Genomic DNA, 12,220 nt, shown 5'->3' with positions numbered 1-12,220 from the left:
CACGCTGGGGAGTTTGTGTGGGATTTCTGGTCAGGATGGGAAGAGTGCATGTACTGGTCCACCAACACCACCTGCAACAGTAAACTGGATTTACCTGAAGTTCTCCCCATTCCTCCCAGTACTGACCTGGCCCAGTCTTGCTTAGCATCTAATGAGTTAAGGGTAAATAGTGGTAATGAAAGCAAAAGGCACTTTGTGTGAAGAAAGATGAATATCTGCCAGCGTTTTTGCTGTATCAAAGCCAATTTCCTGGTTTTATTAAAACATTCATGAGCTTCCACCTATCAATTCTGCTAATCTTCTTTGCGTATTTTTTACTGAACTGTGCGTTGCAAATAAATTTAGACATAGAGTTAGAGAAATACAATGCAGTTTGCAAACAATATTTTTAATAAATACCCTAACACTGACATAAAAAATAAAGAGACATTGAAATTAAAGGGATACTGGCAGCTATATCACATTGCAACTCAGCTGGCGGTCCACTGAAGCTCAGCAGGTGTGAGCCTGGTCAGTACCTGGATGGGCTGCTCCTGGGAAAAACTAAGGCTGCTGCTGGAAGGGGTGTTAGTGGGGCCAGCAGGGGGCGCTCACCCTGCGGTCTATGTGGGTCCTATGTCCCACTATAGTGACGGGGACACCAAACTTAAAAGGTGCCATCCCTCAGTAGTGGTTGTACGAACTGCTGGTTTAATTGCGTTTTCTTGTTTTTTCATAGTTTGCGTTGAATCATCCACGCTACTAGGGGGCGCCAAAATAAAACTTGGCTCACAAGTTAGGGAAGGGCGCTCTTTTTATTTTTGGATGAGTCGGTGTTTCATTTCAGGTAGTCCCCGGCAACATTCTGACTGAGCAGCATTTGTAAGATATAAAATATAAAATTATATTTACTTTTAAGACGGATTAGCTTTTTTAAACGTAATTTGCCTTGGGCGCTTAGATCGTATTACGAGACTGTATGGCTCATTACGCTTGTTTTCAGAAACCTTAGTAGTTTTATGTTTTTGGCCTACGTGAATGATGCTCTGTAGTTCCTGCTTCATCATGCTGGCAAAGTCTAGTGTGCTGTAACTTGTGTAAATGTAGCTTATTGTTTTTCATGATTTTGCCTCTTTGTTTCAGAAGAGAGTCAGATTCTAATGTGACTGTATTGGTAAACTTAGTATGTTTGATATATTTCAGTTTATTAATGTGTTCTCCTGGTATTGGAAACCACTTTGTCATTATGGGTTAGCTCCTGCTGGTTTCGTTTTCTTTAGCTTTGACGATATGCGATGATTTGCAAGCAATATAAACATGTTACACGTTTTTCAGTCCATTGTACTGCAGATTTTCTATTTTTGGAGGATAAGGACAAGTTTTACTGTTGACTAGACAGTGTGTTGCGCCTGAATGGTTGTGCATATAGTTAGTATAACTGGAATGTTTTCATGGTACCCTTGACTGCTGAAGACTAATACATTAATAAATATTGATTTGTGTTAATAACCATTTTTTTTGTATAAACAATGAATACTCTACTTGGGCTTAAATGTGTATTAAATCCCAACTGTGCGAAGCTTTTATTATCGTATAATCAGCATTGAAGCAGGTTTAGTCAGCTCAGACACATTTTTAAAAACTAAGCTCCTTTATATTTGTCATGGTTTCTGCTACTGGTTGCTTCTTCACAGTTTCCAGCAGTGTCATAGTTAAACAATTCACCATATTTAGTTGTTTATTAACATTATTAAACCTTTCTACATGTCAATATACAATATAACGAAATATAACGCATTTACGTGTTCTTCATATAGAACATAACTCAAACGACTTTTGTTCATGCTTATTAAAACAGATCTAATGTCTGTATTTTTTTTTTGTGTGTGCAGATTTTACGTGACAAGTCCTTGTCAGGATGGTAAGTACACTGCTGTAAAGTGTGCCTGTAACAAGCTTAATTCGTCCTAATGTGTTCAAAACACTTTGGAATGTGGTTCTTTTATTAGTTTTTAAAGAGATAATTTGCTTATAATGAGACTGGGTAGTCTAACTGGGACTTCAACTTTAGGTTCTGGGAAAGTTACAAATGAAAGCATAGCAGGTAATAAGATAATGGTTATTAATGTTGTTGTTGTTTTTAGTCTCGCAGATATGACTCTCGGACAACTATTTTCTCACCAGAAGGCAAGTATTTGTTTTTCTGTGAGGTTTGCTGTCTTTGTAGTTTAATTATTATTAATATGAAGACCACCGAAACTTTTTTGAAATATGTAGCCGAATGATACTGATGTGTGGAAACAGCTGTTACTTTTATTGTTTCTCTTTTCATTTTGCCTTTTAACTTTGAGCAGATGTGAAGGAGTTATAAAGAGAAGCATGTTACAAACCAGTTGGTTAAATTACGTGGCTTTTTTTGTGTTTACCATTGTGTCTTCCACAAACCAACGTTGACCATTTTAAACTAATGGGAAACAGAGTTTCCTCAATTTTCAGTTTGTAGTTGGATTGTCTTTCAAGTCTCCACATCTCCCTGCCTGATGAGCTGTGATTTTGTGGCAGGCCGTCTGTACCAGGTGGAGTATGCCATGGAAGCGATTGGGCACGCTGGCACTTGCCTCGGGATTTTGGCCAATGATGGTGTGTTGTTGGCTGCAGAGAGGCGAAACATTCACAAACTTCTAGATGAAGTGTTCTTCTCAGAGAAGATCTACAAGCTGAATGAGTGAGTTTTTTGTTTATTGTTTTTACCCAGAAAAATCTTGTTTACATGAATTCTTTGTATTCAGTTTTTACTACATCGTTGTAGTTTCTGTCTACAAAACATGTTAAGCCCTTAAAAAATGTATTTGTAACTTACGGGCTCCACACCAGATTCGAATGGAAGAAATGCTTCCTGTTTTCTGTCCTAAATGCACTCGTGCTTACTTGTATTTATATTCTTTGGTCTTGGCTTTCTTGCTTGGATTGGCATAGTAAGATTTTCTTAGTCTGTAAGCATCAGTGATCTCCGGAGAGACTCCTGTTACTTGTTGAAGCGGATCTCTTAGCCTTTCTATTTTTATCATAGGCAGGTGGATATGGTTGCAATTTTTTGTTCTGTTTCTGAAACAATATTTACATAAATGTCATTCATTTTATTTTCTGTAAATTATTGTATTAATAATTGCGTCGAGTAGTATAAAGAGACTTGGGAGCGATTGACTACTTTTACGATTGCGTTTACTATTTCAAAGAAAAATTACACAAAAAATTACCTTTAAAGAACTGACGGATTGTTGAAAGTCAGATTGAAGTTCCTTACACAACCTTAAAAGCTTATCCCCATGGTTGTCTTTTGCAGAGATATGGCGTGCAGTGTGGCTGGGATTACATCAGATGCCAACGTTCTGACCAATGAGCTGAGGCTAATAGCACAAAGGTAAGCTGATAAAATGTTAATGAGCTTTGTGGGTTGGTCTGTATCAGCTGTATTTTCCTATTATTTGCTTAATGATGTGTTCCATGTCTTGCAATATACAGTATATTTTGTGTGGTTCCTTCATTTACACCTGGGGTATAAATTACTGTCTTCTGTCAGGTATTTGCTGCAGTACCAGGAACCAATCCCTTGTGAACAGTTGGTGACAGCACTGTGTGACATTAAGCAGGCCTACACGCAGTTTGGAGGTAAAGATCAAAGACATTACTTCCATATCAGCTTCCCTAAGCAGAAATAATCAAACTCTTTACAGCTACGTTTATAACATCCTAATTACATTTGTGCTATATTCATACATTCATTTTTCACAACTGTAGCTAAATGCCTTTTTTCGTCTTTGCAACATGCAATTTTTTTTGTCCCAAGTTAATGAAGTAGAATAGCTTAAACTGTCTGCATTTTCATTGTTATATTAAAATACTTAACTAAATAACTTCAGGGACGGTATTATTCCCTCTGTTCATGGTCTGAACATAGTTAAAACAGTAAGATTCACCAAGAACAAAGATGTTTTTCACATAGAAAGGAAAACGAAGATGCTTTTCCTCAAGGCAGAGCTTGCATATATTCCTAAAGTGCATTTCAATGCTTTCTTAACCAACATTTTCAACGACTGATTCCACATGATGAATGAACACTTGTTCAGTCTTATTCATTATCTACTGTATCTTTGAAACGGTAAGGTTGGTGGGAAGGCACTCTGAATTAGTAGATGTATTGTCAGGGATCACGTACATTACTGAATAAGATACACCCTTTTTTGTTTTAGCCTCTGCTTTAACATAGATTTGTGTTGATTATTTAATTATTGCTATTGTCTCACTTGCATTTCATGTTTTCTCACTTTTTATGTTTTGTTTTGTTATTCCTTTCCACACCTTTGAAGAAATTGTTACTCTAGATGTCATTTAAATTGAATTGTCATATATAATGATGCGCAGAGGACTTTTTTTTTTATGAAGCAATGTTCATCAGATTAAAGTGATGAAACCTGACAAACGTATAAGTGAATAAGCCACTGCTAATCAATGTGATATTTTAGGTGTGTTATGTGGCCTGTAGTCCACTGTAGACTGGAGCTGTAGAAAGGCTGACAAACACTCAGGAGTTCAGATAGATAATTGTTTACCATTAAGAATGTTGTAAAATGTCTAGTTCATTCTCTGTTCTAACCCCTGTGTTCTGTGGGACAGGTAAGAGGCCTTTTGGGGTTTCGCTGCTCTACATGGGCTGGGACAAGCACTATGGCTTCCAGCTGTACCAGAGTGACCCCAGTGGAAACTATGGGGGATGGAAAGCCACCTGCATTGGCAACAACAGTGCTGTAAGTGTTTGCATTTTCAGCTCATAGGATATTTAATGTATGGATTTTTTTCTCATTCTCCCCTACAACTCTTTGGATTACATCTTATTTTCTTGCCATTTCTTTTTAGAGTATATTCTGCAATAGAACATACCTATCATAGTCTTAATGACTTTAAAGGGCATCGGGAAATGAAGTGAGGGAATCAGGTTTTGTTAAATACACAGTGCTTTCACTGATGGGCTGCTGAATTTTACACCACAGTTCTTCACCACTCTCTTACCTTTCAGTTTTTTAGAAGCATTGTTTGCTGGGAAAGGTTACCCTAGTAGTGTACCACATGACCTGGCCATTTCCTTCGTTGCCCTTAGTTTTCTCCAATGGAGTCTCAACTTGCTTTATTAAAATCCTTTGTCATAAATGAGTAACTGTAAATACTACATGTTCTTCTGAAGTCCTCTCTAACAAAATGATAAATTGTCAATGTAAAGATCAGAAAGCTGTAAAGGAATTAACACATGCAATCTGTATGTGCTGTTTTAACACCAGATGGCGCTTTATTGTGCAGTTAAGGTAACACTAGTGCTAAATAATTCAATTTTAGTACATAGAGTGAAACTGAATATGATTTCTTACTGTCATATCTAGGAATGCGATCTGTGGATTAAGCCTCAAATGATTGAAATACCGAATGTACAATATATACGTATCATTCTTAATTAGAGAACAAGTCAGTATATCATAGTCCTATAGTGTGGCATGACAAAGGCTGATTCGTGATTGTGTAGAGCAGTGGTTCTCAAACTTTTTGGACCAAGTACCACCCCTAATCCAACCAAAGCATCCAAGTACCACCTACAAGTCATCTTCTCATAGGAACCCCAGAAAGTCTCAATGACCAACATGAGCGCGCGTGCACACACACTCACACAAACATATAATAAATATTATAATAATAAACTTTGTTTGATATATTAAAATGTGGCTTCTCAAAGTGTTTTACAGAAAAAAAAACAACAACAAATAAAAATAAAAAAGCACCATTTCAGTAAGAGGGGTGAGCCTGTTTAGTCGAGCAAAGCAGATGTGAATTAATTTTTCGAGCCTTGATACAATTCACAACAGTCTTGACAGATTTTAAATCGTCGGGCATTTTCTTGACGGCAAAGGTCTCGTGGTGGATGTTGCAATGAAACCATTAATTTCTGGAGCAACCTCTCTAATTCGTGCAACTACACCGCTGTGTCGGCTTGTCATCGCTCTGGCACTGTCTGTACAAACTCCGACACATTTTATCCAGTCGAAGCCATTCTCTTCGATAAATTCATTCAGAAGCTGAAATACATGCTCTCCTGTAGTTCCTGTTGGTAGCGGCTTACAGAACAGAAAGTCCTCATGGGATGTACCCTCAAACTCGTATCTAACGTAAACGAGCAAATTGGCCAAATCGACTACAGACTCATCTAAATGCAGTGAAAAACATCTGCTCATCTTAACGCGCTCTGTCAGCGTACTTTTGATATAATCCTTCATTTCAATAATTCTATGAATGACTGTGTCTTTCAGGGGGGGCAGCAGGTCGAGCTGTTCAGCAGCTTTTTCTCCACACATAATAGTGTGGGGCTTACCTGCTTTAGCAATCCGCAGGCTTGCATTTTTCCACGTTTCCATTTTTATTTCAGTGTTTATTTTAAGTATTTATTTCATGCGCATGGGAGAGAAACACAGACGCTCTGTGTATTTTTCTCAAATTAACTTAGAACAGTTCTTAAATATTTTTCTGTTATTTTTCACGCTTTCCTGCGCTCACAAGATTACCAGCGTTCGTAGCACGCATTTCTATGCATTCCTGTGTTTACAACGTTGGCATTGTTCCAAAATCACGCACATTCTCCTTTCTCCCTATTTGCTGGAGATACAGTAGCTTTTTTTAAATACAATTGGTCACTTGCGTCCCTAGCACGCATTCCTATAGAGTGGTATAGAATTACAGAGTATCTCTTGTGTCCACTGAAGTATTAGCGCGCACTGTATCGTAGTACGTAGGCTGCGTATTCGACACGTATTAAAATACAAAATATGAAAACCTGTCCCGACACAACACAGTTCCAGGGTCATTTGGCGTACCACCTGGCAGCACGCCACGTACCACTGCCGGTACGCGTGCCACAGTTTGAGAACCACTGGTGTAGAGGGCTAAAAAGCAAAAGCAATGAGAGGCAGAGGCGAGAGTGCCTCCTGATGGGTTTGGATTTGAAAAGGTGTGTGGCATGCAGGGTGTGATCAGAAGCAAGTCATTAATCTTCAGTCCTTTTTTAAACTGTTTTGTAACTCTAAGGCTGAATTTGAAAGATTCCAAAATGTCCGTATCAGATAGATAGACTGCAGCTGAAATACTTTTTGTGAAAATCATGTTAATTTTTGTGTAAAAATATATTTATACACAAAATGAATTCTTGAATCTTCCTCATACAGCTTTGTTTATTAATATGAATTGCAAGGTTTTTTATGCATTTAATCCTGAAATGTATAATAAAGAAAAACAAAATAATGGTAACTTATGTGCATGTTCCTTTATATCAAGAAGAGTGCAGGTGTTAAAACCTTTCTGAATCCTTGTTTGCAGGTCTTCTTCCTTGCATGAATCAGATGTTCATCTGTATGAAAAAGAATCAGTGGTAAAGGTGGCTGCTGTCATGTTTTGCAGGCTGCTGTTTCCATGCTAAAGCAGGACTTCAAGGAAGGAGAGATGACATTACAGTCGGCCCTCGCTTTAGCGGTTAAAGTGCTAAACAAAACCATGGATGTGAGCAAGCTGTCTGCTGAGAAAGGTAAGGCCTGGACATGACCTGCAAACCACCTGCTTATTCCCAATAATGAAGGGAAAGAGGAGGACATCACCTTCCCCTTGAAACACTTTAAATTGCAAGTATAACTGTAACTCTAAATGGTATATTACAGGTTCTTAAAATCATTATACTTAAAATATCTCTCATTTTACGTTATCCATAAAATCAAAATATTTAAGGATTTGTTATTGTTAAATAAATACTATTAATTGAACCATTTTCATTGTGAAGCATAACAGGTCCAAAAATCAGACAACTTCAGCATCCAGTGTATACTGTTCAGGAAATACCGAACATTTCCACTGGAGACTCATGTCGAATAATATATTTGAAACCGGTGAAGTCGTAGTTTAAAATATTGAATTGTGGAACACAAATGTATGCGTTTCACTTAAACCCCCAGAAAAATCCCTTTACAGTAAATGGCAAGCGTATGTAAGGAACCATCCTTCAGGGCCGGATTTAAAATGAAAGAAAAGAAATGGGGAGAGAACAGAAAATCCGGACTGTGGCTTCCAGGAACAGGAGTAGGCAGCCATTGTTCTAGTGAACAGTGATAAATTAGCAGATTAGACATTTGCATTTTGTATTTCAGACCATGTATTGGAAACCGTTTGTTAGAGTAGTTTACGGTCTGTGAGGTGTTGGTTTGCTGCCCGTGTTCACGTGGTGCTTTGTTCATGGGGTTTGTTACAGTTGAAATCGCGACGCTGACCAGGGAAAACGGCAAAACCAAGATCAAAGTCCTGAAGCTGAAGGAGGTGGAGGAGCTGATCAAGAAACATGAGGCAGAGGAGGCCAAAGCCGAGCGCGACAAGAAGGAGAAGGAACAGAAAGAGAAAGACAAGTGAACACCTGGTGCTTTGTGCTCTTTTCTACATTAACCAGATCTGTTTTACAAAAATACCACTTATCACGTCTTTTGTTTTTCTGTAAGATCTCAATACATGCAAACCAATTTTGACTCTTTCAGAGACTTTTTATTTGTTTTCGCTGGCTTCTCATGTCTCTATTCTGCGCCACCTAGTGTACATCCATGTTAGGAATCAAAATAAAGCCTTACCAGTCAGGACTGTGTAAGTTATATTAGGGTTGTCTTTAAAAGAACAGCTTTAAGCAAGGGTTCAACACATTTATTATGTGTTGAATAATAAATATCATCATCACTTAGTGAGGGGGGGAGGTTATACCTTAAAACGTGGTAGAACAGAAATCTTAGTGGTCTGAGTTCACCCTCAAATCCATCATATCAAGCAAGTGGATCTCATCATATCAAGCAAATATCTACAGTATTTTGTGTAATAAAGCTACAAAGGTAACTGAATCTTGGACTTAACACTATACCAGGTTGAATTGGGCAGTAGTATGGAGCAGTTTTGACTGGAAGGTTGTGGGTATGACTCCAAGATGAGATACTGCTCTTCCAGCCTTTTACTTCGCTCAAACTATTCCAGTTAAATAGCCAGCTGTGTAAATGCATGCAGATGTAAGTCACTTTGTGTAAAAGTGTGCAAAATAAGTAACAATCAGCTGAATGTTTCAGCAGCTTTTGGCAAACTTGACTTATCAGTATCAAGCTAGATAAGGTCTTTTTGGTGTATAAATACAGGGACAAAGCTTGTAGCTGACAATCCTTAAAGAGTTTAGGTAAGTCAGATTTGGAAGGATTAACCATTAATATTTTATAGGTTTTCATTTAGATTGTAACTATGAATTTGAAAGACGCCATGCCTGTGCACACAGACGGAATCTGCACAGTAGTGCCATAATTCAAATTTGGTGACAGCTTGGGGGAAAATAGGTTATGTAAGGCGTGGAAAAGATTAGGGTCGCAATTAGGACCTGGAAGTTGTTACCTATCAGACACTTTATTGGGTATGATGTCACCTACCATCCTGAAGAGCTCCAGTCATTTATATATTTGGTTTGACCTGGAGCCTATCCTTGAAAGCACTGGGTGCAAGAGGGTTACATCCTGGATGGGACACCAGTCCCTCAAGGGGCACAAACTTACACCAGGGCCATTTTTGTTCTGAAGCCATTAATCCTACTGGTATATCTTTGGACTGTGAGAGTCAACTCTAGTGAACGTGGGGAGAACATACAGATTCCACACAGATAGAGTAAAAGAAAAGATTAGGGGTGTAACCCCGGCGTCCTGGCCACATTTCCCATTGGCCCTTACCAATCATGGCCTCCTAATCCTCATCTATGAACTGGCTTCATTACTCTGCTCTCCTCCCCACTGAGAGCTGGTGTGTGGGGAGCGTTCTGGCGCACTATGGCTGCCATCACATCATCCAGGTGGGGCTGCACACTGGTGATGGTGGAGGGGAGTCCCATTACTGTAAAGCGCTTTGAGTGGAGTGTCCAGAAAAGTGCTATATAAGTGTAAGCTATTATTATTTTGTATATTATTATAGTGCCCCAGGGCCCCAGCGCTGTGAGGCAGCAATGCTGACTTCTGCACCACTGTGTTTAGCGATGTATATGCCACAAAGCAAAGCTCAAATACACAACTGAAAACTGCGGTGCAAGCATTAAACTCATTATCTGAGGGTCATTCAAATGTAGGATATTTATCTTTTTTGTAAAGCTCGATGTCCCTGTATGTCGGTCCTTTTTGCATTCGAAACCGGCTCAGATTGCGCAAATTCGTAGGCGCAGATGGACTGAGCTATAGACTCATACGCGCACTTGGCGTTTTGTGGCGCAATGTCACATTTAAAGAAACTTAATAGGATAAGATGTAGTCCACGAAAGACGCTATTGTGTCGTATTGAGGATTTTTCCTATCTTGAATATTCACCTAAAAGCGGTGTGTACATTCGTTTTTTTTAGAAATAATCCTATATCCTTCGATAGCCCTATAATTGTTATTTTGTGGCCACTTAAAATGTTTCCTAATCCTATTTCGGTTTTCCCTATGTATCAAATTGATCGAGCATTGGTCACTTGGTATCAAATTTGGAAAGTGGATGCAACATAAACGTTTCAGGGAAGTTCCAGATGTGTTCATTCCGCGCGCAGTATGCGGGTTTTTCTGCACACATTTTTTTTTAAAAAAAGGTATATAACCTTCACAGTCTGCGCCAAATATCACGTTGTTTTGTTATATACTGTAGCGTTTTCGAGTTCACGCAGTACAAAGGACAAGTGGAGACGAGATAGCGAAACAAACGACTGCTTTAATTCTCTCATTAAAACCAAAACAGGATTTACACACACATAAGGGGACCGACGGAACACGTACACAGGTTGAGGGTGGTAACTCGTTAACAGAAGACTGTACACTTAAAAGCTCCACAGGACACTTACACTAATATAACACTGTTTACATAAGCAGGGTCAGCTGCTGGTCATCGTGCTGACCCTCAGACTCCCCCCGCCTACAACTCCCAGCCTGCTTCGCGGTACCCTCAGCGCCTGGGTGCGCTTCCGCCTCACCACCGGGCGGGGGCGCTACAATACTTTTCAACGCCTTCGATCTCTCCCAGCTTAGGTTTGTCGGTATGGGATAAGAACGTGACATGGATAGGTAAGTATCGACATTTGAAAAAGAACCAACTGCTTTGAATTATATTTTAGCGTGAACCTCAAAAGGAAAGTGAATTAATCATAAACCATCAAAGATGAGGTGCATAGCTGCACTCGCCAGGAAAATATGACGTAACCTTAACGTGCTAAGTATTGTCTGACAGACGTGAAGGGCAAATTGAAGAAATGCTAAGTGCTCAAATTGTGGTTTCTTTTTAAAGGCGCAATTGGGAATTAAGTGCATTTTGCACGTCGATAGAGCAGGGTCTTAGAAAACAGACTGGAGTGTACTTGGTAATATCTTTAGTTTTACTCCGCGATAAAAAAACAACGAAAAACAATCATCCAGCTCTTGTTCTGACGCATCATCTTGTCTTAACACGACAAGCTGTCTTCTGTAAGTACAGTCGAAGAAGCAGATGTTGCTGTGAAATTACATCAACTTGCATTCATAGGTATACATAAAGTTCACTAAGACCTATTTTTGTTTGTAACCTCTTTTAGTTTATGAAAAGCCGATATTTAAGTAAATTGGGAACATTTATTTTTGCAGTATCACATTTTACCCCTTTCCTTACAAATAGCAATAAAGTAAGCACAATCAGAATGTAACTTGCATTGTTTAAACCTTCTAATTAATGCAGTACTGTCATTATGAGCTCCATTGTCAAAGTACCTGACCACAGTTGGAGCAGTTTCATGATCTTTTACCCATTGTTGGCGAAATGGCTCTCATGAAAATACACATCCAGTTTTCTGTCATTTTAAAAATTCCATGTTGTTACGGTGTTGGTGTTGAAATGGTTTCAGCTTGGTGAACATTTTTCCTACAGTAGATATTGGTGTATCTGTCCCTTGTTGAGTTCTGTCTTTTGATTTTTTTTTACAGCCACCATAATGTGTTTTTTGTTTCAACACAACTTTCTGAAGTTTCAGCTCCCTTTCAATTGTATTCTTTATTTTTTTATATGAATGTACACATTAACAGCAGAGATACTATTCAAGATTCATTTTCTAGATTTGGGTTTTTCTTTCCCTTGTCCCTGCTTTGTGTAAGGCTAGGCCAAAGGG

General features: G+C 38.8%; 1 protein-coding gene across 3 annotated transcripts; it reads left to right on the top strand.

Annotated features, from left to right (window-relative positions):
* The first annotated feature begins 757 nt into the window (after nucleotides 1-757).
* Nucleotides 758-8,581, top strand: psma4 (proteasome 20S subunit alpha 4). Of its 3 annotated transcripts, none has more exons than XM_088641765.1 (9): nucleotides 758-861; nucleotides 1,872-1,900; nucleotides 2,124-2,166; nucleotides 2,542-2,704; nucleotides 3,323-3,400; nucleotides 3,560-3,648; nucleotides 4,654-4,784; nucleotides 7,471-7,594; nucleotides 8,309-8,581. In XM_088641765.1, exons 2-9 carry the CDS (start codon nucleotides 1,898-1,900, stop codon nucleotides 8,461-8,463), a joined length of 786 nt encoding a protein of 261 aa, XP_088497891.1. In that variant the 5' UTR covers nucleotides 758-861; nucleotides 1,872-1,897; the 3' UTR covers nucleotides 8,464-8,581. The 3 variants fall into 3 exon arrangements, with proteins under 3 accessions (XP_088497891.1, XP_088497893.1, XP_088497892.1); XM_088641767.1 differs by having other exon boundaries at nucleotides 795-826; XM_088641766.1 differs by having other exon boundaries at nucleotides 800-875; nucleotides 1,874-1,900.
* The last annotated feature ends 3,639 nt before the right edge of the window (nucleotides 8,582-12,220 follow it).

The sequence above is a fragment of the Lepisosteus platostomus genome, chromosome 7 (genome assembly GCF_059453375.1).
Source record: "Lepisosteus platostomus isolate fLepPlt1 chromosome 7, fLepPlt1.hap1, whole genome shotgun sequence".
Lineage (NCBI taxonomy): Eukaryota > Metazoa > Chordata > Actinopteri > Semionotiformes > Lepisosteidae > Lepisosteus > Lepisosteus platostomus.
Note: the sequence above shows the minus strand (reverse complement) of the source record. Positions and strands in the feature narration are given on the sequence as shown.

Bases quoted from the DNA above. Each gene is read 5' to 3' on its own strand.
- psma4 (XM_088641765.1), top strand. The intron at 4,785-7,470 runs GTAAGTGTTTGC...CATGTTTTGCAG, and splicing joins GCATTGGCAACAACAGTGCT to GCTGCTGTTTCCATGCTAAA. The intron at 7,595-8,308 runs GTAAGGCCTGGA...GGTTTGTTACAG, and splicing joins CAAGCTGTCTGCTGAGAAAG to TTGAAATCGCGACGCTGACC.